At 44.8% G+C, this 25226-nt stretch overlaps 1 protein-coding gene across 13 annotated transcripts in view; it reads left to right on the plus strand.

The window, feature by feature from the left end:
* Positions 1 to 25226, plus strand: part of NLRC5 (NLR family, CARD domain containing 5) — a 52410-nt gene that overhangs the window by 7952 nt on the left and 19232 nt on the right. For 6 of the 13 annotated variants that reach the window (XR_775373.1, XM_010583227.1, XM_010583284.1 and 3 more), the window contains 23 exons: positions 376 to 438; positions 3851 to 3916; positions 5178 to 6933; positions 8765 to 8848; positions 9224 to 9307; positions 9393 to 9476; positions 11174 to 11275; positions 12142 to 12192; positions 13491 to 13556; positions 14275 to 14358; positions 15343 to 15426; positions 15829 to 15918; positions 16522 to 16587; positions 17610 to 17687; positions 18427 to 18510; positions 19561 to 19644; positions 20877 to 20966; positions 21090 to 21137; positions 21620 to 21694; positions 22742 to 22825; positions 23585 to 23668; positions 24436 to 24525; positions 24635 to 24697. Coding sequence is in view for 12 of the 13 variants with exons in the window: in XM_010583227.1 (XP_010581529.1) it covers positions 376 to 438; positions 3851 to 3916; positions 5178 to 6933; positions 8765 to 8848; positions 9224 to 9307; positions 9393 to 9476; positions 11174 to 11275; positions 12142 to 12192; positions 13491 to 13556; positions 14275 to 14358; positions 15343 to 15426; positions 15829 to 15918; positions 16522 to 16587; positions 17610 to 17687; positions 18427 to 18510; positions 19561 to 19644; positions 20877 to 20966; positions 21090 to 21137; positions 21620 to 21694; positions 22742 to 22825; positions 23585 to 23668; positions 24436 to 24525; positions 24635 to 24697 (3460 nt within the window). In the remaining variant the exon portion in view is untranslated. The remainder of the gene's footprint in view (positions 1 to 375; positions 439 to 3850; positions 3917 to 5177; positions 6934 to 8764; positions 8849 to 9223; positions 9308 to 9392; positions 9477 to 11173; positions 11276 to 12141; positions 12193 to 13490; positions 13557 to 14274; positions 14359 to 15342; positions 15427 to 15828; positions 15919 to 16521; positions 16588 to 17609; positions 17688 to 18426; positions 18511 to 19560; positions 19645 to 20876; positions 20967 to 21089; positions 21138 to 21619; positions 21695 to 22741; positions 22826 to 23584; positions 23669 to 24435; positions 24526 to 24634; positions 24698 to 25226) is intronic. The other 7 variants (XM_010583249.1, XM_010583290.1, XM_010583275.1 and 4 more) reach the window with 7 other exon arrangements.

Here is a 25226-nt window from a genome sequence, read left to right on the forward strand (position 1 = left end):
GACTGCCAACAGTTTCACCACAGAAATTCCTCCTTTGCAGGAATGGGGAAGACTAAGGCTTCCCTTTTGGCTGTGGTGTGGTTTTAGATCAGCCAAAGCCGCCCATGCTCTGAGTTTTTATGTATCATAGAGACAAGTTGTTTCATTCCTCCCTTGAAAGCAGAGGCTAACTGTATTTTAGAGCAATCTGAAAGGAAAAGATCAGTCAGGGAGCTTGAAACCTGGCTGTGTTGCCTCAGCCCTTATACTGAGTCTTGGTTTGTACCACTGTGTGTGTCCCGAGCTGCTTGCCCTTTGACTTTGGCCAGCAGCACCCCAGATTTCAAGAGCAGGATGCTCGCAGTAACTATTTCATTTCCAATCCAACTCCTTTAGGTAACTTAAGCCAGGAGCAAGAAGCACACACAGATGTGAGTGCCTGGTCGTCTGTGCCGAAAGGTAAGGCTGGAAGAGACCCTGGGGTGCTATGCACTTGGAGTTTATCTTCTCTGCCCATGGGCTGGGCAGGGCTACAAATGTCCCACGTATTGGCCACAGCGCTGGCAAGGTGTGGGGAAGCCACTGCAACTTCAGGTTTGATTTTTCTCTTCTTGGTGCTTTCCAGATGAACCTCCCCTGTTTTGTTTTCTCTCCCTGAATTTCAGAAGAGTCTTGTTGGCCCTGACTCTGCTAACGAACTTGGTCATTTTAGTTTCTCTAGCCAAGAGAATCTCCCTCCCATTCTGCAAAATCTCTGCTTTTTGTGCTTTGCTCATTGCTAGGTGGAGGAAGTTGGTTTGGCTTTTAAAGGACGAGCAGAAAGACTATTCAGGAGTTGATCCAGCAGAAACCATTGCAGAGTTGTCAGAGCTTAAAAGAACGGATAATAGTAGTTCTAGGGCTTTCTTCAGGTGTGAATTTGGGACTGAGGCCTTCCTACTCAGTGCAGATCGTTACTTGAGGGATTTATTTTCAAGATCCCTCCTCTTCCCCTGGCACTTTGCAGTGGCATCCCTCACCCAAATGTCCATCAGAAGCCTTTAGTGCAATGTGAAAATACTGAAGGTATGTGCCACCACTGAGCAATGTCCCTGGGTCCTCGTGTAATAGCTGCTGGAATAACTGGAAGCTGCTAAATTCTGAGTTGCCTCTTCAGTCACCAGATGTTCAGCTTCCAGAAAATGAAACACTAGCCCAGCTCCTCTTGATCTTACAGAGCTGGCTCTGGTTCTTGCTGAGGTTTGCCAGTTCCCTCAGTACCTTATAACTTGTGTGTTTGCATCTGCTGTTTGCATTCCCTGCTCCTGGCCAGACGGAGGCAGGCTTTTAGCACTGCACTCCCTGAGCAGTGAGCACTCCCTGCCTTGCCCGTCTCTGCTGGTGTTACCTATTTTAAATCGTAGCTCTCAACCTACCCTTTGCAGTTCCAGCTGTTCATATGGTCACAGAGACACTTTTGCCTCTGCTTTTCACTTGGAGACTGCTTCTGAGTCACAGCACTGCAAATACTGTATCTATCTTGTGTGTCATATACAGTTTTCAGATCTTGAAAACAAAAGTGACCCTTCTGTTCTGCAGACAGACTGCTGCTGCTAGCTGCTGTGCTGCCCTAGTGAATAGGTGGTCAATCTTGCCAGTTGCTGGTAGAATAGAAATTTGAAAATAGTGCTGAAAGTTACTAGTGTTGCCGAAAAACTCGGAATAAAGAACTTATCAACACCAATTTAGTGTAGATAAGCAGACACTTCTTTATTGACGGCTGGGTGCGCGGGTGAGTCCTCTCACGAACAACGCACACCTGAACACCAAAACAATACACCTTATATCAAAACTTATTCATGCATATTCATTAGGTTTCCAGGAAAGGTTATACATATTCATTATGTTTCCAGGAAATCATTAGCATATGTAAATGTCCTTTACGCAGGCGCAGTGAAGGTCTCTGGTGGTCTTCAGGAGTCCTCTGGTGGTCTTTCATAGTCTTCCTCATTCGTCAGCTTTTTGACCTCTCAGGTGTTTCCAAGCAGCAAACTGGTGTCCATAACGGTTTCCTCAGTTTCTAGAACAAACACTACAAGACTACCAATCTTTGTCAAAGCTTCTGTGGTTAGATGATTTTAAACAATACTTGAATTTTTATGGTTACACATTATACATTTTCTAAGTTCCTAAGTTCCTATGGCTACATTTCAAACTTAACACTCCCATACCTATGCTTCATAATTTCTACTTTTTAATCAAACCAAACTCCTTTATAATTAGATTTTAATTTCTTTTATCAAAATATCTGCAACAGTAGGACCAGTTAAAGGAAAGACTCAAGCCTCTCTCAGCTCTGCCCATTCTCTCCATCTGAGAGCACACCATAAACAGACAGGGAATCTGTGGCTTGTGTGTTCCCCAGAAATAGCTGGTCCCTGCCCTGTTCCCCAGAGTAACAGCAGTTCCTGTGTTCAAAGCAAGGCAGATAGACTGCCCAGCCTACAAAAAGACTCACCAGTGAGGCGGTTGTGGTCAGTCTTGGAAAATGCAGGGCAGCTTTTCACATCAGTATATGTAGCTCCTTCACCCAGTGCTCCCTGGCCAGCTGAGCTTGTGGAGGTTGACCTTGTGGAGGCTGAATTGGCAGCTGGCTTTGCTCACAAGGAAACTTTCTGTGGAGTTGAGATATGTCTAGTCATTGATATTTCCTGCTCCTCCTTTCTTTGAGGTCCATCACACAGGCTTATCCTGGTTTGGGTGGCCTTAAATCCTGAGGAGAACAATTGAAAGAAATTGGGCTGTGGGATTTGCTACAGTGTGTTGCTGGGATATGTGGTACTGCTATTTGGTTTATCTGTCTCAAATCTGCCAGGTTTCTTTCATATGCTCAGAACCACTTCCTCCATGCACTATGTAACTTTGCAGTGCTTGTGGTGAAAGTCTTGATTAGACTGCCTGTAGCCCTTAATGCTCTCTCTACTTCTGTATGCTCCGCCAAACCCAGAATTGGACATACCTCATTTTTTTTGCTTTCCAGCAGCTGCTGTGCTGCCAGTAGGGTCGTTTTCTAGGATGCTTTTTGGTGGGCTGTTATGATAGTTCTTTTGCTAAGGTTCTGGCACTACTTAGCACTGTACTTCTAAGCAAAAGAGGGGATTGAGTAAAAGGATCTGAGCATCATTTGCTAAACCTAACACATTTCTTGCAAAACATGCCTTTTGAAATTCATGTTGTTTCCTGCAAAGATTTTCAAAGTCAGGCTTCCACCAGCAGCTTGTACCTCCCTATTTCTGATGTTCCAGCTGCTGTTGACTGAGAATGGTAAGATTTGGATATTAACAGCTCTGTGAAGCGCAAAGTCATGTTCCAATATTAGATAAATGTTGAATCCTTGTAGCTGATCATGTGTCCCAGGGAAGAGGAAGGACCTGCTTGACTTCTCTGCAAGAACACTCAAGTGGATAGAACAGGGAAGTAGCAGATCACACCGTGGCAGGCAAGACTGATGTTATCCACTAGGAAAATCTCTATAAATAAACTGAAGTGTTGGAATGAATTGCCTGGAATTTTCATTACTGAAAGTCTTTAAACCAGCCCAGACCTCTTGGTCACTCCTGAGAGCTGTAGCATATTCGAGGTGGGACAAGAGGGTGGATTAGCCTCATAAGGACCAGTCCAAGCTGTTTTTCTATAGCTAGATGCACCTCTGCTTTTACTTCAACATTTGCGAAAGCAGTTCTGTAAACTCACCTTGAATTTGCAAATAGTTTTGTCTCTCCAATTTTGCCTCTTCAGCTCCCCAAATGCTTTGCTATAGAGTCTTGCCCAGCTTTAATAAGCTGCCATTCAAAATGCTCTTTTGACATGTTTCTGACTTTTCAATTTTCAGGTTTTGCTCAACGTCGCCATTGTAGCAACTCTGTGAGTCATAAGGATGTTAAGCAGCAACGACTAGGTATGTAGGTGTTCCAGAAGCAAAGCGGTGGTGTGCTTTCCTCTGAGGGAGGACCTATTTAACTTCTTTGCAGAAACACCCAAGAAATCAAACTCCCACATTGAGGGAAACTTTTGTTTAGTAGTTGCATAAACTCTTAATGCAACAGGTTCTAAAATATACAGACAATGGGACCTGGCAAATAACCAGAAGCATCCATTTCCATTTCAGAGGTATATTAAATCTACCTGAGGAGAAGGGATGCAGATGGCACAGGCTAAGAACTCCCTTAAAGTGTGATATGCCAGTAAATCATTTGGTTGTAGGTCATCCCTGTATTGTTTGCTTTTTTTAACCAAATCAGGAGACATACAACAATTTCAAACACACTAAAGGCTCCACGGGTTCTCTAGCACATTGAAAACTCTTATGATTTCAGCTCACTCTAAAGTAGAGAAATAACTGAATAGATGAGTGATGACAAAGTTGAGCCAGAGTGATTCCAGGAAAGACTGGGTAGCCTGAGCAGACCTGCAGGCTGTATAACACCAGTGTCCACATCCTCTCCTTCATCATCTGACCTTCTTTACCCTTATCTACCTCTGCTTTTACCCTTGTAATGTCCACAGTCCAGTGCTGCCCAGTGTCTGGTGGGGGAACACAGGAAGCATGGCAAAGCTGGCCGCTGCAGCTGGGCTGGAGCCAGTTTTCAACTGAAAGCTTGCATGCAGGAAAGTTCTTTAGGAGGTGCTCCCAGGAGGCCAGATCTTGTCTGTTGACAAAACTCAGCAAACTTAACAGCAGTGAGGATAGGGTTTTTCAGAAGGTGCTGAGCACCCTTAATGATCACCACTGTTCTCTCTTCAACAAAGAGATGCTGATACCATCAGGGATCTCAAATTCTCAAAGCAAAAGCTGTGTCTGTTCCCAAGGTGCAGATAGCTGAGCAAGCATGGCACAAGGCCAGCATGCGTGAACAGGGAATTATATGCATAATATACTAATACCTAATTCTCATCTTAAAGAGATAATAAGATTTAGTTTTTATATAAAGCTGTTTCACCTTTTCCCTGAATTTTCTTCTTCAGCCCCTGTGCAAAAAATAGGAAAAACTGTGGGTTATTTTCATGTGTTCAAAATTTGTCATCTCTACTTAGCTCTGTGGAGCAACCTCTGATCAGGGCCATTGTTTCTCTGTGTATAAGTGGTAGTATTTTGGATCTGTCATGGCTCAGAACTAACTTTTTCACCCTCATACTCACTCTGTTGTCTTCTCTCTCAGATTCACCTGTAAAGTACCAGCATCTCCTCATCGATTCTATCCGCCAGAGATATGGAAGCAGGAGAGCAGCAGGAGCAGCAGCACAGGAGCAAACACAGCCACTGGCCTTCAACCAAGCCTTTGTCAACCTTGTCATTCAGCAGAGCAAAGCCTCCCGCTTAAAAGAGAGAACAGATAAACCCCGAGAGGGTGTGGCAAGTGCTCCCAAACCAGAAGAATGTGCAGATACAGCCATGAAAGTGTCAGATCTGTTTCGTAGTGTAGTCCCATCAGGCACTACAAAGGTGATCTTTTTGTTTGGTAAACCAGGTACAGGCAAGACCATGCTAATGCACTGGATTTGTCAGAAGTGGGCAGAAGGTGCCCTACCTCAGTTTCTCTTCACTTTCCTGTTTGAGTTTCGGCAGCTGAATTTATTAAAAAGAAAATTGACTCTGAAGGAGCTTTTGTTTGACCTTTTCCTTCAGCCAGAAGACAGCCCTGATGCGGTGTTCCAGTACCTCCTGGAAAATGCCTCGCATACGCTGATCATCTTTGACGGGCTGGATGAGTTTGCAGCTAACATGGACATGTCATCCTCTTCTAAGGGACGCCCAACCCCTACCTCCCCTATGTCCATATCTAAGCTCTTTGCAGACCTTTGTCATGGGAAGCTTCTGCCTGGTTGCACAGTGTTGGTCACCAGCCGACCTAAGAGACTACCTGACTTCTTACTAAACACAGTAGATCTGCTAGCAGAAATTTGGGGATTTGACCATGAGAAGGTTGAGGAATACGTCAACCGCTATTTTCATCGGTATTCATTCAAAGAACAAGCCATTGCTCACCTGAAGAACAACACCAAGCTCCTAAGCATGTGCCTCATCCCAGCTCTGTGTTATGTTGTGTGCATCTGTTTGGAGTATTTGCTCCGTAAACATCAGATGAGTGTGGAGCTTCCTCAGACTATGACACAGTTTTATATCAAAATGCTTCTCATCTTCATAAACAAGCAGCAGGGAGAGCATGTGGGTGGTGAAGAGGCTCAGCTGAACTGTAACAGGAAGGCCATTTTGGGTCTGTGTGATCTTGCACTAAAAGGTCTGGAGGATAAAAAGCTTGTGTTTTATGTTGGTGATATTCCAGAGCATGTGAAGGAATTTGCTTCCTTACACGGATTGCTGACTGTCTTTGAGGTGAAGACGAATGGTACTTGCCCAGAGGCTGGCTATGCCTTTGTGCACTTGAGCTTGCAGGAGTTTTTTGCAGCACTGTGTCTCATGGTAAGTAAGAGGGTGGACAAGAACTACCTGAAGAAGAAGTTGTCTTTGAAGTCAAAGTGGACTTTAAAGAATGAGGCAAAGACCGAGTTCATGGAGAGTTTTCACATCTTTCTGTCAGGCTTGTCATCAAAAGAATGTAGGACATTTCTCATGCTGCTAGCTGAACAAGATGAAGCTTGGGTGCAGGATAAGCAGGACACAATCCTGCAGTCTCTCAAGAAACTGGCAGCCACTCATCTGACGGGGCCTAAGGTGATTGAGCTCTGCCATTGCACGTTTGAAACGCAAGACCTCAAAGTAGCCCAGCACATTGGGAGCCTGCTGAATTTCAAGTATGAGTTTAAAAACTTTAGACTGACACCTCTGGACATGTCGGCTTTGGTTTTTGTCATGAACTCGGGCCAGCATTTGACTTACTTGGATTTTGCAGGATGTCTCATGGATATTGACTGTTTGGAGGTTCTGGCCGGCTGTGAAAATGTAGAGCATTTGAGGTAAACACACTGAGTGCTGTGAGCTGGTGGGTGGAGAAAAGGGCTAAGGGGTTGGAGGGGCAAGCCTAGTATTTGTTTTAGAAGTGAGAGAAGGAAGATGTGAGAAATTCTGATCTGAACAGCATAACTTTGATACTGAAGAAATTTATGAAATAAATTTATGAGTGATTGAAGGATATTAAGGTGATAAATCCATTCTGGCTGTATTTTTTGTACGTTTTGATTAAAACAATCAAACAACAGTCTAACTAGTGTAGTAGATAAGAGAGAAAATGATAGGCATTTCTTGACAATACAAAGGCAGGGTGAATCCTGCAAGAAAATGGAAAAGTTGTGATCTAAGTGAAATCACCATAAACCAGATGAACAGGAGGTGACAACTGCACTCTCAGGTGCTCTCTATCAGTGCTTTGCTGTAATGCTGGAAGCACTTTTCAGGGAGGATCTCTTGGGATCCTGTTGCGGAATGGGTCTCATTCTGTATTTGACTTAGGGGAACATGTGTAGAGTTTACTGATGTGGAGAAGATGGGGAGCAGCCAGGGTGAGAATTACCTTGACCTGAAGGGAATGATGTCTGCTGTGAAGCAGAGGAGCAGAAACAGAGACATAAAAATTGCTATTCCTGGATATTGATATCATTGTAAAAAGGACAGTAATCGATTGTTGTCTGCCTCCATTAAGAAGAATAGGAATACCGTTTAATGTACTGTTAGAAAAGCTTTCTGATGATACATCCTAACTCTAATGCAGGCACAGGGCAGTGCACAGAGTCCTCTGCTTTCCAAGAGCAGATTAGGCAGCTGCCTGAGGATGGTTGGGCTGTTCCCTTGCATTAGGAGAACAGAACAGGGGATTTTGGGGGGTTATTCCTCAGTTCATACACATTAAAGTTCGTGCCTGCTTTTGTTTATGGACCGCAGGATACTAGCACTCTGAGTACTCTCTCTTGGAAGGGTGGGCAAAGGGCAGTGGGACCCCAAGCGTTTCAGCTGCATGTTGCTTGTACAGAACCTGTCTAAAGAAGAAGCATTGCCTCAAGCATGTTCCTAATGACCATGGGCCATGTCCATCATCCCACTGCACCTCTGCAGCTTGTTCCTGACTCCCTCTGGTTTAGGGGAGGGTAGTGGAGGCACTTAGGGCAACAGGGCCATAGGTGGGTTTCTGCTCTCATGGCCCCCAAACATGCTGTGGAAGACATGCGACCCAGGGTACTTTGTACCAATACATCCCATAATCAGTACATTCTGCAACTGATTCAAAGGAGAGCTTGTGTACCTGAAAGCATACCTGTTTGTCTGTTTTTTTCCAACACCACCAGTTCCTTCTATAAAAGAGGTACTATCCCTAAAAACCTTGTGTCTTTTATATTTTTGACAACTCTGGCTACTCTGCCACCCAAATGTAAAGTATCTGGCCTGAAATCAACCCTCTTGTAACTCAGCACCTCATCACACAGGAGCTGTTAGCCACTCTCTGTTTGTATGAGTTTGGTTTGCCCATGTGTGACCTCCCTTGTCTCCAGGGTCGTTACTCTGGTGGGACATGCAATAGGGCTGACTCTTCATCTGTGGCAGCACTTACACATGGTGTCACTGTACCAAAAGGCAGAAGCCATCTCTTGAGATATTTGCAGTTGATATGTGAGTTTAATGTTTGGGTTTTTTTAAAACAGATGTTTGAAAAGATAAAGATGCTGCAAAAAAGAACATGATACAATGGCTGTTAAGAAAGAAATTCAAGGCTTTTTTTTTAAATTGTGTTTTAACCTACACTGTGGGCTAGCTTATTTCAGTTTTTATGCTTTTTCCCTTTTCTTCATGTTTTAGCTTTCGTAGTAGGAGATGTGGTGATGACTTTGCTGCTGCTCTTTCGAAGAGCTTACAAGGAATGGGGAACCTGAAGAAATTAGAGTAAGTCTTTGCTTGTAAGGTCAGAGTCTTCTCTCTTCCTGTCTGTCCTCTGTTTCTATCTTGCACTTTAATTACATCGGCTCACTCAAGGCTGATCTGCTCTGTGCAGCACTGTATAGAGAGTAATGCAGTGCTATGCAGAGCAGCACAGATATGTGTGGCTCTTGGTTTATGCTAGTATCAAGAGAAGTATTGCATTGCCGTGCTTGGAAAGGAGTATAAAGTTGGTTGCAGATGGCAGAGTCAGGCCACCTCCTCTCTGTGTTGGTGTGCTGGGAGTGCAGTGCAGGCACACATCTGAGACAGGCTTGCCAGGCACTGCACGGGATGCTAGTCCTCCATCTGCTTGGTTTGAATGATTCTTTCTTTTTCCAGGTTGACAGGCGGGAGCATGACAGCTGAGGGGATGACTAACTTGGTCCAGGCTTCATCACAGTGCCTTCAGCTTGAGGAAATAAAGTGAGTGTGTTGTGACAGTGACCCTCAAATCAAACACTCATTCCTTGGGGGCCTGGGGTACTAATGTGAATGAATCTGTGTGCAGCTTGCAGGACAATCGGATACGAGATCCGGAGGTGAAGAGGGTGATGGACCTGTTTTCCAGAATGGAAAAGCTGAAGAAAATAGAGTGAGTAAAAATGGCTTAAACCTATTAAAAATGGTAGCCACTATGAAGCGAAGCATAGCATCAGAGAGAGTTTAAATCCTCATCAGAGCAGAGTTGCTGGATGTCTCTGTAAGGGGTGACAATTGCTCTTAGAGATGCTAGTGGGGGACATGTGGGGCACTAAGCGGAGGCACAGACATCTAAGTGCAAGCAGGGCTGTGCTGGAGGCCTGGCTCAGTTTGAGATAGACTCAACCTTGCAGTTCTTAACCAGGTGTTTTAAAATAATCTCAAAGGAGTCCTGGCACCACTGACACCTCTTGAGGAATTACAGTGCATGTGTTTAGCTTGGTGCCTGGCATGACTTTTTCCCTCTTCTGCCTCCTCACCTCTCTTCCCCTTGATCAGGTTCAGATTGAGATGCCTCACCTCTGCATAGCAGAGGATGGCTCCATCCCTGTCTTCCCAGCCTTTTTGTAAGCCCTCTTCTCCTGTACATCTTCTTCTAACACTCCTGTAACAGTACAGTGCTGAATGAGAGGGACTGACCACTAGGAAAATTCCCAGCATGGATCTGCATCTTTTTAGGTGGAGAGACCCAGCCCGATTCGTGAAGGGCTTTAAAGCCTTTGAAAAGCTAGCAGGGGCAGTTTAAGCAGCAGCAGGCAAAGCAGAGCAGAGCAGAACTGCTGCAAGTGTTGGAGTCTCAGTGTAGTTTGCATTACAGGAGAGGGATAGCCACAAAGCTGTGCTGCCCCTGCCAGAAGTCAAAGCCACAGCACTGCCTGCCTACCCCAGTTAAGAGGGAGTGACTGCCTTTAAAGGTCTTCCATATACCCCCAGGTGCAAGCAGGTGAATCCAAAATACCTGCAGTTATTGCTGGATCCCACCCAGGAATTAATTACTGGCTTTGCAGTATGATTAGAAGTGTTTAAAAGCATGGTAGAAAGGGAGGAAAGGGGGAAGGTACCTGCTCCTCTGCTTTCCTGGGCACACTGGATAACAGCTTGTGGGAAATGCTAGCCTGTCCCCAGTGACACAGCTCATTGTATGGAAAAGGTAGGAAGCCAGTGCAACTTGTAAGCTTCATTCCTTCACACATTTCTATTACACACATACGGTGTTGCTGTTGTGGATGATTCCTTTCAGGCTCACAGGAATGATGCTCTGTGGCCCTGAGAACAAGCAGAGAATTTCTAGAAGCAAGACCTTATGTTTCATATTTAATGAGGTTCAACAAGTAATGAAACAGAATAAACGTGCAATTAAAGAATAAATCCTTAGAGGTGGTTGCTAGTATTGTGTCTTCAGGGGTGTTTTAAATGTGAGGGTTTAGACCACACTACTTTAATATGCCATACTTAAATTGGATTTGTTATAGCAAGAGTTTAACTGCAGTGTGGGTCAGTTGTGTAATCATACAGTTATAAAGGACATTTCCTACCTAACCCAAAACTGATTAATGATTCATCTGTTGCACATAGAGGAAGTGTTGCTAATTCTAAATTCATGGGAGCTTTAGCTTGCAGGGAAGAACTGTGATGTGATAGTGCTTTTGTTGGGTCCTAAACACAAAGTTCTAAAGTTTTGGAGAAATCCCCTAACTAAAAGAATGTGTTCTTCAGGGTGTTTGGGTGCAGAGCAGAGGGCATTTGTGTAACGAAAGAGCATGCTGTTGGGTCCAGCAGCTGAAGTGTTGTTTTTCCTCATGTTCACAGTCTGAGCAGCAACGATCTTTCCTTGAATGCTGTTCTCCTTTTGGCAAAGGAAGTCGTCATGTGTCAAAATGCTACTGAGCTGCGTGTCAGGTATCAATCAATGTATGAGAGCTGTTACAAAAGCAAATATGTTGTCTCTTTAGATGCTGACTTTGTAAATGGACACTGTTTTACAGCTTAATTTTTGGCTAATCAAAGCCAACAAAAATTAATTTTAATCCTTTTTGTTTTCTGTTTGAAACAAAATTTGAATTCATCATATTATGGACTTTGTATTTTTTAAGTAGGTCATTTTATCCTTGGTCTGTAAATTGATTTGCAAGGTGTAATATTTCTTCTTATGTAACAGAATTTAAACTTGCTTTTAAGCTCTGCAATATATCAACTGGGAAATTCTTTACTAGATAGCATAAATTTGCTATAAATCAGCTAAGTTTACTGAAGAGATGTGGATTTAAGTAGCTCTAGCTCTATGTTCCTTTAAATTACAGGTTTTGGTGTTTTCATAGGTCCAGGATGACAGAGAAAGGGTAAAATTATTAAATCCTAGCTCTTACGGTTGTCTTACAATGTAAGTTTAACAAGCAAGATTAATCCTTGGTGTAACTCAAGGGAAGTCAGTTGCGTACAGATTTTTCTTATTTTTCTTGCTGGACTGGAGTTTCTACTGAACCTCTTTCCAACAAACTGCTGGTCTTGCAAAAAAAAAGAAAAAAATCCCAGCCCAGTCTTCTTAATCATGTTACTGTTTTGTCTGTACTGCAGCCCCAGTTCAACATGCAGAGTGTCCTGCTGCCCTCTTGCCACATTGCTGCTTGATTGCTTGCCTGTGTCAATGTGCTAGCATGGCAGATGTCAAGGCCCTCTTTAGCATCCAGGCAATAGCTTTGGTCCTTACTGAGCACCTCTACTAAAGAAATGGCATCCTTCCACCTGTGTTCTAACATTGGTTTGGATCTCTTTTTCAGGAAGGACACTGTGATTATATATTTTTCTGGCCCATCTGGGAAAGTTCCAAGGTGAGAAACTGCACTTGGGGTTATGCTATATTCAGAGTTACGCTGATTCAAACCACTCCAGCAACAGAACTGGTTGCCTCTGCCCTTGCATCTGGCAGAGCTGGATCCACCTGAGCAAGGAGAAGGGTAACCAAAATAGCTGGTCTTTGCACAGACCTACCAGCCAGTTCCACAAAGGCAGCACCTTAGTGCCTGTGTAAGCTTGAAGTGCTGCATTTCTATTGCAAAACTGCTGAAAAACAGTTGAACATGAGGGTGAATGAAGGAAAAGACTTTTCTCCTTCTCTGGCTGACTCCTGTGTTCTCCCTGTTTGTGCATACTTTTGAGGGAAGAGTGGATTTGACCTTAATTAAGAAACTACGAAATAATCTCTTGTTCCTTGATAGGGAACTGCTGCGCTTTCCCGTCGCGACAATCTAGGGGAAATGACGCATCGCCAGGGTCTTGCCCTGGGGAGAAACGGACCAACACAGATACTGTGGATCAAGCGATTTCTCCGTTTAATTGCTGCGTAACACTTGGTTATGTACCATAGCCATGCGCAAGCCATCTACTGATTGGTTAACATGTGTTGTCCACGCGCCTAAAGCAATAGTTCAACTGGATAAGGTTTCTGATCACGCGAACGATTCCTCCTGTCTTTGTCTTGCCAGGTGTCCTGCTTTCGGTCACGTAGGCCCATCTTGTTTAGCTCTTTGTGCTTGTTTCATCAAACTTTGTAGCAACAGTTAGCCTTCGCTGCGTCCTTGAGGCCTGCTGCTTGCAGGTGCCTCTGGCTCAGATTGAACAGCCCCATTGTGTCTCTTGTTCACTATGTCTCTATTTTTCTAATTATCCCGCAGGGAACTCCCTTTGCCCTGTGTTGTGCAGTCCTCAAGGGACTTCACAATATTTTGCATGCATGTGTAAACTGGCTCAGCCTGGCCCCGAGTCAGCTAGAAACAGCTCCTATGCAGATGCCTGAACAGTCATCTTTGTGCTGTTGTAGGTAGCCTGGCACAGATGGGTATGTTTATCCCTTCCTGTGGTGGCACAATCCCACGCGAAGGCAAGACGCCCTGCATCTTAGTAGTGCCTTTGAATTGGGGCTCAGTTATCGAGTTGATTCAAATATACAGTGAAATCCCTTGTGGACAGTCTCTGTGCTCCCATCTCCTGATGGAGGCCTTCTGGCTCTTGAAAGTCATTTAACCTTGTGGTTTCTCCCAGAAAACCTCCAGAAAATACTAACCAGTGCCCAAGTCATCAGATATTTTGTGAAGGCATGTTAAAGGCCAAATATTTTCCTTGTTTGCAGATCTTTGCATTTGAGGTGGGAGGAGAAGAAGGAACATGTAACTCCAACTAGACATGTGAAGTTATGGTAAGAGAAGGCATTGAAATTCCTGCTGCTGAATATGGTTTGCAGATGACAGGTACTACAGAAGGACAAGAATAACAGCTGTGTTGGTCCTTAAGGACAGGGGATATTTCCACATATGAAAAAGTTTGAAATAAACCTGAATCAGTAAATAAAAATAACAACAGAAATCCCTACCTGGCCCAGCCAGTGGCTTTATTTCTTGTGTGTTGGGCTCTACAGCCCTAGAGAGGCAGAGTTCCCTTGATAATGCCCATCTTGCTGTATGTTCTTACAGCTACCAAAGGGATGAGCCATGTAGTTTTCTTTCTTGCCCGGGCTCCAGAAGAGAGTAGTGGCTTTCTCAAAATAGGAGAACTCAGGCGTGTTATCTGAGCATGTTAAAGCTGGGAAATGGCCCTCCCTTACCTCCTTTTTCCCGTACTACTCCGCACAACAGGAACAATTGCATCCATCCCCTTCTTGTGGACAGCAGTGCCAGGTGGCTCTGACACAAGGTGTTGCACTTGCACAGCACTCAGCAAGTGTGTCCCTCTCTGCACTCCTTTTGGAGCACTGGCTACAGAGAGGTGGAGTAATATGCCCAGGATTGTTTGGCAGACCAGAGAGTAAAACCTCCCTCTCTTGGTACTGCTTCTGTGTGCCCTCATTTGGAGAGAGACACCAGAAATGCCTGGGCCCCACTGTCCCCTCGCTGCTCATTAACGCTTCGTGTTCACAGCTTGCAGGATTGCAGCCTGTCTTCCCAACATGCAGAGGAAATCATTGCCATTCTCCAGAGCTGTCCCTCTCTCTCTGAAGTGGAGTAAGTGACTCCTTTCCTTCCTGCTAAGTGGCTGCAGGCGGGTGGTGGGGAGCAGGGGATGTTATATGTAGAGGGCAGTGAGACATGGGGCCTTACACCTAGGAAGGGTCCCAGCACTCTGTGTTACGTCTGGTGGGATCCTGGTTAGGGACTTTTGTTGAGGTTCAGCAGGAGGTGAATGCTGAGCGACCTTTGATTCCTGTGACAGCCGCAGCCTCTGGCTCCCTGAGACTGTAACCAGAGATGCCCGTTACAGAGCAGACCCTGCTGACGGAGCAGTGCTGCATGCTGCAGGCAGTATGGAACTTTCCCAGAGGTACAGCTCCTCCAGAAAATCCTCTGAGCCAGTGAAGTGACACAGATTGCTTCTGTGTTGTCCCTTTTGTCTTCTAAAGCCATCCAGCTCTGTTGGGAGAATTAGAGGAGGAAGGCAAGAGATCTACATAACCCACACATTGCAATGAGTATCATCCCTACCTTTCCTTATTTGCCTGTATATGAGGCCACCTGGGTTTGGCTGTAAAGATCTCCTAGCCTGTGTGCCCTGGAAAATGCTGGAATATCTGTTGCAAGACAGTTCAGTCCTGACTGTATCTTGAATTTAACTGCACCTCAAACCCCAGTTTTCTAGCTCACTGATTTTAATTGGGATCTGGAGGTCTTTGTCATCCAGTGTTTTCTTCCTTCCTTTCTTCCTTCCAGGAGGCCAGTAGACACTGACTCATTTGGTTTCTTGTTTTGTACTTCCACGTAGGTTTTCTAAAGTAAGGTGATTTGGGGGCTAAAGTATGAATCATGTTGTCCTAGGGATAAAAGTCTTTGTCTGAAGTTGCTTCATGCAGAGATAAGCAGGGAAGAGTGATCTGGGACAGAAGAACAGTCCAGGTAAAAAAGCAATTGTAGGAAAAGGAAAGCAAGCAGATTTTGAGGGCTTTGTTGTTTATACTGTTCAAAACAGTCCCCACTAACTGGAAAACGCCTCAGTTTATCAGGTAACAAGCTTGGAGATGAAGGCTGCAGTTGCCTGCTGGAAAGCCTCACTTGGATATCAATTTCAAAGCAGCTGGAGTAAGTGTTGCCTTGTACAAAACCAAACTGCCCTCTTTTCTTGAGCCTGGCAAGTACCCTACAGAGATGCCGAGCAGGGATCCAGGAGGCAAAGAACTCATCCAGACCAGTGCTACAGAAGCAGCTCTGAGCACTCTTAAGGAAGGATGAGACTCAGCTCATGAGACTGTTCAGGCTGAAGTTGGTCACGTCCTCAGAGCATCATGCTTGGAAACTGGTCTAAATGCATTTGAAGTGCCCTTTCATTAAAACCCCTTCCTCAGGAGTAGTCCTGTGTGTTTTTCACCGTGCCACTTCTGAAGTTAATTGGGTTCAAGCATGCAGCACACTGATGATAACTTCTACTAGGACAGTCCTGTGTGATTTCAGTGATCAACTAATTGCCTTTTTTATCTTTCTTAGTCTCAGTCAAAACCACCTCTCTGTTAATGGCATTTGCAGTCTGTTGAAGTCAGTAAATACCTGCCAGAAGGTGGTGGAGGTACAAGTCAGGTACGTAGGTCTTGAATCATTCCTGAGGTTCATCCTAACATGCAAGTCTGAGAGTTAGGTTCTGAGATTTTTGTTGAGTCAGCTCAGAAGTGGGGCAGGTGAAGAACATGTCCAAAGATGATTATTAACACTGACACTTGGTAATACATTGCTGTAAGCTGATTTTATCTGAGCCATCAACCAGAATTTGAGAAGGTACAGAAGTGTGTGTCCTTTCATGTGTGGGGGCAGTTTTAGACTCTTTCCTACTCTCTGCCCTGGGAAGTTTTGGAGAGAGGGTCTCTGGAGTATGAGAACTGGTGACATCTCCCAGAGTGGAACTGGAAGTTCTCTCCTATTACTTTCCCTTGGAAGCTCTCTGGAGTTCAGGTGTAACTATTTTGTTTGCACTTTCTCTAATGGTTCAGAGAAACTGGGTTACCTCATATTGCATAGTTTGATCCAACCAGGATTTAAAACTAATGGAGATTATTTTTTGCTTGCTTTGGGAGTGTTTTAAGAGATTGGTGTCACCAAAGAGTTTTGCAGAGCAAAATATAGCATTCTTAAAACACAAAGTCCTGTAAATAACCAAAATTGATTGATTCCTTCTCTTCTTCACAGCCATTGTTGTGAGACTGCAGTCCTGAGGTTTACAGCAGACACAGAGTTTGCTTGCCTTCCTCCTAGGTAGAGTGTGTGTGTGCAAATGGTGTTTTCTCAGCATCTCATTTAGTTCTTACATCCTGTTTAGGTACCAAGGGTAACGCTTATCTTACAGCAGTTCTTGCCCCCCTTCCCCTCTAGTACTTTGTCCTGGTTCTCTTAGCCACTTTGGAAGTTGTCCACTGCATTCCACAGTGTTTGATTACATTTTATGTCTTTAGGGGACATATCAACCCACAGCATCCTAAGTAAAGCAGGCTGTTTAGTGGCAGCTGTGCTATCTGATAATAGTGAACAGGAAAAAAACAAGTGAACCTCACACCTCCAAACCAAATTCCAAACAGACTCAGAGATCCCTGCATGTTAAAACCATCTAGTTCACTACACTCTGCATTCTGGATCATGGTACTCCTAAATCAAAATAAATTTGGAGTTTAATTTTTCCCCTTAGAAAATTATGGGTCAAACCAGTTGAACCCAAATGTTTTGTTTGAGAAGTGGTTTCTGTTGCTCCTGGAGCTGTAGGTTCATTTATTTATGCCCTTGTTCTCCATGGACTGAGCCCACTGTAAAATAGCATTTCCCACAGTACACCTGCATCCCACCTCTTAGCCAGGGAGGAACAGCAGGGCTATCATGGGATGCAACCCAGTTATGTGGCTGTCCTTGAAAGAGAGTGACAGCCTGAGACACGTGATCCGTGACTCCTTTAAGGCACCAGGTGACATTTCAAACTTGGATATTTCAGGATTTCGACGTTCCATTTATTTATGAATAGTCAGGTTTTTGCACAGACGTGGACTCTTTTCACAAAACATGTTTAGGCAAAAGTTGAATTCTCCATCAAACTGTATCTTAGATGAGAAATCTGTCTTTTCCCTTTCCCCATTGCCTGCATGCTTGTATTTGGTTATTCACAGAAAGAAAGAAGAGCTTGCTATTGGCAAGATATGGGTGTGGGCTAGAGCCAGGGTAGCCCCAGGGACCTGCCAAATTGCTAAAGCATAGGTGTTTTACCCTTGTCTGGTTTTGTGCTCACTTACTAGGGAAGAGCCTGTGTTCTCTACTGATGACCAACAAAATGGAGATGAAAACCAGACACCTAGTGCTTCAAAAAAAATAAGGTACTATGGCAAATTTTCATTGTATTTCATGCATGTCCTGTCTCTGGATCCTATAGCTGATGTAACCTGCATCTCCAAGGTGAATCGCAGGAGAGCTGGTAAAGGCCCCTGCAGTCACTCATTTGTCACTGTGTTGCATTCCCAGCTTGCAGCACTAGAAGCTCTGTGGTTAGTGTCTGTGGTCTTCTACAGGAGTCAAAATAGATTGTGGGTTGTGTGTCTTATTCACAGAATTGGTGTGGTGATTGTGCAGTTACTGCATCAGCTCCCTGCATCACCATGTGGGAGTTGGGGGAGCTGGTGGTGACAGAGCTTGTGATGTTGGAGGGGTTCTCTACTGGTATTTAGAGAAATGCAACCTAAGCTGGACCCATGTTCAGATGGATATCAGATCATGCTCTTATTCCAGCACAGAGCACGCCAGTCTGTTTTGTAGGCTGCAGTGAGGAAGGAAGAAGTTGTGCCTAAAGCCTTCTAACCAGGACCTTGGGGACCTGGCTCTTTGTCATGCCACAAGCTTTCTTTACCTTGTCTTTTTATTCTCTGTTTGCAGACAAGAGCTGAAGGTACAGATTGTCAGTTGTTGCAGACAAAAAACCCCAAACCCCAAGATATTTCAAGGGGATTTTTTATTTCATTATTATCTCCTTGTTTATTCTCTTGTTTTCTGAAGGAGTTAAGTTTACAATCTTGTTTGCAATCCTGCAGACCTGGACTACTGATTTCTCTTTCCCCTTAGACTGACAGACAGTCGTTTTCAAGCCAGTGACCTGGAAAAGCTGTGTGCAGTCCTGAAGGAATGTAACAGCATCTCTGAGCTGGAGTGAGTCCTTCTTAACTCTTATGGTCTTTATCTGCATTCTTTGGGATATTGAGAAAATGCCAGTTGTTTTTTCTGCAGTGTTCTGTGGAGAAAGTGGTAGAGATGTAGCCTTATGAAAGGCATAGCTTTATATGGGCTAATATCCTTTGCCAAGGAGACATACAGTTCTAGTGCTCTCTTATGGGAAAGGTTGCAGGACATAAGTCTAGAAAGGGGCTGTTTGATCACTTAGCCTGACTTCAGATGTTACAAAAGCTGTAAAACTTTGCCCTGTCATTTTTGCCTTTGGGCCATTTGGGAGAAAAGCTGCAGAGGCTGAGAAATCCCATCCAAATCAAGGGTGCTGGTGATCCCACATATGGTTTGCAAGGACCTTCAGCACCAAAGCACTTTCTTCAGTTAGTGCTGTGTGTGGGGAGTCATCCTGTCTGCTGACACCAAGACGTAAGCAGACCCAGCCCTGATGGAAAGGCTAGCCAACTCACACCCCCACATCTAGGTTTTGAGGACAGAACAAGGCCCAGCACAAGCATGTATTCTAGGTACCACCACCTGAGGGCTGGCTATTCCCTTAGGCCTGGCAGCCTGTGGAAGAGATTTTTAGGCTTTGCTCTTCTTAAGCAATCATGTCCCTTGATCTCACATGGGCCATAGCCTCATTGTAACCCTTAGGCTCTAATGTCAGAGTCCAATTGCTTCTCCAGGCCTAATCTGTGGCTCCTCTGTTGTGCCTGCCCAGGTTGATAATTTCTCAGAGCTGTGGATTTCTGATCCCTGGTAACTGCATTAAAAAGCACTGTCAGTCCAGAGGGGTCACTTGGTGGACATGAGAAAAGGATGAGCCCTGAGCTAGGTTTTTGGCTATCTTGTGTTCGTTAATTCCAGTCTCTGGTTTCCCTGCAGGCTTTAGTCATCAGTGGAGAGGGGCAGTGCATGTGTTGTTTTGATTAGAGTGCCCGTGTTCTGCTTTCAGAGCTCTTGTCACTAAAAGCTGATTGTGCCCATTGGGTTTTTTTCTGTGAAAATTAATTGCCTTTCTTTAAATCCTAGCCTATCATATAATCATCTGGGAGATGAAGGACTTTTGCAGCTGTTTCAGTTCCTCCCGAATTTGAAAATGTTAAGTTCTCTCAAGTGAGTAGCACCTGTTTCTCCTTACTCATGGATGGGTTTTTGTGGGAGTATTGGTTGTGGAATCACAGTCCACATTTGGGAAGGTCTTTTCAGGATCAAGTGCAGTTATGTTCTGTGTCTGTTGAGGGTAGACCCACTGTGCTACCTGGTCTATCCCCACCTATAGTGCAGAACAGTTTGACTCCACTTGAAGTTTGATTGAGATCAGTGCCCAAGAGCCTCTGTATTCAGTCCTCCATGAAGGAGACAGGTGGTCTCGTGTGCAGGTGTGGCACCTGGTTTCTAAAACAGGCTGGAGTATTTAGCAGGCCACTGGATTTTTCCTCTCCTGGTTCCTCACCAGAAGGAAGAGCAGTCCTCCCTCTCTTGAGGTGGGCACTTTTGGAAGATAAATGCTGGGGAGCTCCCGCTTCAGCAGTGGAGTCTGAATTCAGCCACCATGGTGGCTTATGTTTATCTGCGTATTTTACCTGGTACTCCCATTGCAAGTGCACTGTGCAGGACTGTGGCTTAAGGAGTATAGCACCATTCTGTTTTATTGAAAGATATTTATTGTTCCTGTTTGATTAATGGAACTCAAGCCAAGACTGTTCCAGTTACTGACAGTCTGCAGCTTCTCTTCAGGTCAGTGCAATGAAACACACTGCTGTTATTTATCTGGGTTTTTTTCCCCAGCATCAAGCACACTGCCCGTGGTCACACTAGATACTGTGACAGACTTAATAGACCTGAGCATGATCTCAATTAGTGGGGGTTTTATACTGCTACAACTGTTGTTTCTGCCTTGCATCAGTGTCTTGTAATAAAAGGAATTCCATTTAACCATGAGAAAAAAACTTGTGTGGTGAGGATGGTCCATCACTAGTACAGGTTGCCCAGAGAGACTGTGGATTCTCCATCTTTGGAGATGTTAAAAACCCAGGTGGACAATGTCCTGAGCGGTCTGCTCTAGTCTAACCCTCCTCTGAGCAGGAGAGATTGACTAGATTATCTCTAGAGGTCCATTCCAGCCTCAATTATTCTGTGATTCTCTGAACTCAAAAAGTGAGGGATGAATTTAAAAAATACTGGAGTGAGTTGTGTTTGCAGAACTGTAGTTAGAAACACAGGCAGAAGGTGGCAAAGAAGCTGTCTCTGAGAGTGTTGGAAAAGGATCACTATTATCGGGTGACGCAGTGTAAATTGCTAGTGGTTTTGCTTGCAGCAACTGATTTCATCTCTTCTTCCTGTAGGCTTAATGACAACCAGATCTCCCTGAACTCTGTGTTTTTCTTAGCTCAGTCCTTATCTACATTGGAACACATTAAAACAATGAACCTCAGGTATGACCAGCAGCACTTTTCCTATTTTTTGCTATTTGAAACCTCAGACTGTGGTTTTTGAGGAGTGATGCAGGAGCATGTGTCTTCAAACTCCGTCCTGATTATGTTCTTTTCTGGTTACAGCTTAGGACACATGCAGGTGGTTCATCTAACCTTTTGGGAGAGAATCAGGTAAAATCATACCCACTCATCTGTCTAAGCCTTTCAAACTCCTCCTTATGAAATCTTAAATAGATGGTGATGTGTGAGTCCCTGAGGTGTGCCATTTGGCTCCAAAGTCCAGTCAGGGTGGTGGAAGCAGGGTGAGCTGTTTTATGGCTGATTGATTGACAGTGGCTTGAGGGTATGGAGCAGATGGCAGTATCCAACTGCTGATCGGGGGTGCAGTCATCTTCCTCCTGGGCCAGGGCAGAGCAAATGCTCAAAGTGCTGAGTGGATGCAGAACTCTCTGGAGGTTGGAAGAGGGATGATAAGGCCCTTTCTCATCTGGGGATGACATGAACCTAATTCTGGCAGGTGGTGAGAAAAGGCAGACTGGAGCACGAGGCCACTGCCACCACCTCACCCTCTTCCCCAGCTGCAGTGTGGAGAATCAGCTACATGGGGGCAATAACATCAGCACAACTCATGGGGTAAACCCTTCTTTCCCCAGGGTCAGAAGTACCAGCAGATGGAGAAGTAGTTTCCTGGCGCATCCCAAGCATGAAGCAAAAGGACGGTGCTTTCGGTATGGTAGCCCCAGCTTCCTTTTGTCACCCAGGAGTGTAGGGAGAGATGGCTGTGGGGGTCTGTATCTGTAGTGTAATGTGTGGAACAGACCCATCCTTCCAGCTGTGTCTCCTCAGAGAGCTGTCTTGTGCCCTGCCTGCTTTTGGGCACTCAGCTCTCTTGGAAAGCAGATGTTTCTTTCCTCTGCTTGTATCCCATCATGACTGATTCCACATGAGACACCTCTGGAAAAGGTGCATCTTTAATATATCTCTCTTCCATCCTCTTCCCTGCTGAAACTGGTCAGAGAGGCCAGTCCACAAAATAACACTTGTTTACAAGGGAGAAGGTCTTGGCTGATGTAATTTGGCAAAGCCTTAAAGAGATCGGGCCAGCTGGCATCAACCCAGGCCAACAGGTATTGGTACTTTGTGGTCACTGGAGGCTGGAGGTGGTTGGGTGAATAATACACCCTCTTGGAATAGACTTGGGATGTCCACTGCTACAGGTGTATATGGGAAAATAAATAGTGCATCTTTTGCTTGGCTAAGCTCAAGGGGATTGTCTTGCTTTCCTGCAGGGGAAGCTTCTACCTATAAATAATGAGATACAGATCTGGCTGGCTACTACATTCGTCCCATGGAGACCTGCCAGTTTGTTACCCAGGAAGGTTTCTGTGATTTCCTTCTTGGAGAAGGACTTCGGAGGCACCATTCCCAGCCTTGGTCTGTGAGAGCCGAGACAGTGCTGAGCAGGGAAAGATGCTGTTCAGTCTCCTGATACAATTTAAGTACCAATGATGTGGCTCTAGGGAGGCAACACCCAAAGTGACATGGTATTTTGGTGGACTGGCTCTCTTGAATCAGCTCAGAGCTGGTGAAGTCATCTGGTTGTCACAGGTTTTGACTTTTCAGTCCTGGATTGTGGGTAGCAAAATATATGCAGTGGAGGCAAGAGGGTTGCTATGGGCCTTATCCTAGGATGTGAGGCTCCGGGTTATGAAAGGAGTGTTGCCATACCATGGTCATGGGAAATGTTTAGCTCCTGAGTGCTTTGTTTTCTTCAGTCTCAAGGACTGCAGAGTGGGTCCAGAGGATGTGACCAGGCTGTGCCACATGCTGGCTCAATGTCCCCAGCTGACAGAAATCGAGTAAGTGTTGTGCAGTCAGCAACCCTGCCTGTCTGTCTGTCTCCCCAACCCACACACACAGAGTCGGCGTTCAGGTTAGCAGCTAGTGTAAATTTGCTCTCCTCTCACAACAGCCTCCTAGAAATCCCTGCAAAACTTCATCCAGATGCTTAGATAAACCCACACCTTCTACTGTCCTCTCTGTTTCAGAGTTTGGCCTCTCCTAAGTCTACCATGTCTGTGTGTAAACACCCCAGAACGTGTATGTGTTCTCACAGTCTTCCTCAGTCATGACTAGGCACAAGTCTTGTCATCTGCTCCTCGAGACCCTGGCTTGTAGTATAGCCAGAGCAAGAGCACCAGGCCCACTAAGCCGTGAACCGAACTCCTGAAGAGCTGGTCATTCCAAGCAGGAGCTGGGCACCAAGAAAATTAGAATACTGGTCAAAACAAAAACTGAGTAATAACAAATAACATAATAGCCATATTGCATGCATGAAATACATCAGTAGCATCATTTTGTAAATTTACAGTAATGAAAAAGTAAGACTTTTAAAACTGGAATGTTAGTTGGCTATAGAATGTAGTGGAACACAGAGATCAGCCTGTAAGGACTAAATCTCACCCAACTTTCAGGGCATTTCTGGACATGTCCTTTTTCAGAATTTGCCCGTAACACCCCCATGCACATGTGGGTGTGCATGTCCATGTAGATTTTATAGAAATACTTACAGATTGTCCCAGTTTCTCTTGGAATTTGTTTCCTTCCATGTTTTACAGTCTGTCTGGAAATTCATTGAGTGACCAGAGCATTGAGAGATTACTGAGCTTCCTGCCATACCTCTGTCATCTGACACTACTGAGGTAATGTTTGGGGTCCCTGCTTTGATTGCTGCCATGAAACATTGGTTTGGAAAGTGTTAATACCACAACATATCTCAGGAGCATTAATCAGTAATTGTAGATCAACAAGCTAGGCAAAGAAAATGCAGAAACTCTTTCACACCCATTCCTGTCTTGTTTCTGGAACCAAAGCAGCACTGAACCTTTCTTCTTTAATGATAACTAGAGAAAAAAAAGACGACAGGAGGAGAAATACCCACCCTAGGTACAGCATTCCAGATAATCCTCACTTAGCAGGTTCCGTGGAACCTGACTTATGGATGCTATCCATAACATATGTAGAACTTGTTGGTTGACACATAGTGACAGCACACCACCCGTGTGTGTGATCAGCATCTCACAGCTCTGCCCCTGCAGGGATCTTGGCCATCTTTTACAAGATGTTGTAGCAGGGAGGAGCTGCAGTGTCTTGAGACACTGAATTTGCTCACTCAGGAGGTTGCTTCCAATCTGGGGTATCTCTAGTCAAGTAGCCCTGAAGAGGAGTTGTTCAGTGTAAACCCTTGGTCTGTACTCCCTTTTCAGTCAAAGGAGTCTCTCCTTTAGTTAAAGGAACACTGGGTGCCAGTGCTCAAAACTTTAGATCCTTGCTCACTGATCTCGAGTTAAATGGGATGGATCCAGCCTTTTGCATCTCAAAGTAAATAATGGGAAAATTGGGCCGTATGTATCGGAACCTTTCTTCTTGGGAGCTAATTTAATTGTTCTTTCTTTCCCCTCCTTTTCAGTATTAGGAATGCTACATTTTCCCCACGTTGCATGGTCTTACTCATCAATTCTGTCAACCTCTGTGAGCGGATCAGAATGGTAGAAGTCCGGTAAGATGCTCAGACTGTTTGGAGCCCAGCAGCTCAGCTTTAAGGGGACTACTAAGTTTGTCATCTTTGAGGAGCATTGCTGAAGGACTCTCTTTTGTGTTTGCTTCAGGTCAAATGAAAATGCTTTTTTGCATTTAGGAGCAAGCATGCGAAGCCAAAAGACATCCTGCAGGTACTGGCATAAAACACTTAATCATAATTCACTTGTTTTGATTAGGTTTGAAACATTAGTGTAGGTAGCCAAATCTCCTCTTCTATGAAGAACTCATGGGCTGGTAGTCAAGAAGCTTGGGCTAGTAGCTGAAGTCTTGGGGCTCAGTTCAGCTGCCTAAGTGCAACTTGGTACCATTTGGATGGATTGAGATGGCAGAGGCACGCGCCTTTCTTGAATGGCCACTGGACTAAGGACCATCTTGAGTGGCACCAAATTCTGCTGCACAAGCAACTGAATTGAGTCCTAGCCACCACATTTTCCAAATGTGTGCCTCAATTTCTGGGTGATAATCTCCATATGAGCATCAGTGTGATGTGTATGGGATACATGTCTGTGACCTCTCTGGGAGTGATGGTTGCTGGGTGCCGCTGTAAAGAAGACTGTAATATGTCACCATTTAGGCACCAAGGAGATGGCAAAAAATGTCAAAAGATCTGTTGCCCACTTATAACCTGGGGTTTGTCATTACTAACCTCAGGGAGGCATT

This window comes from Haliaeetus leucocephalus, unplaced genomic scaffold, assembly GCF_000737465.1.
Source record: "Haliaeetus leucocephalus isolate CR32 unplaced genomic scaffold, Haliaeetus_leucocephalus-4.0 Scaffold92, whole genome shotgun sequence".
Taxonomy (NCBI): domain Eukaryota; kingdom Metazoa; phylum Chordata; class Aves; order Accipitriformes; family Accipitridae; genus Haliaeetus; species Haliaeetus leucocephalus.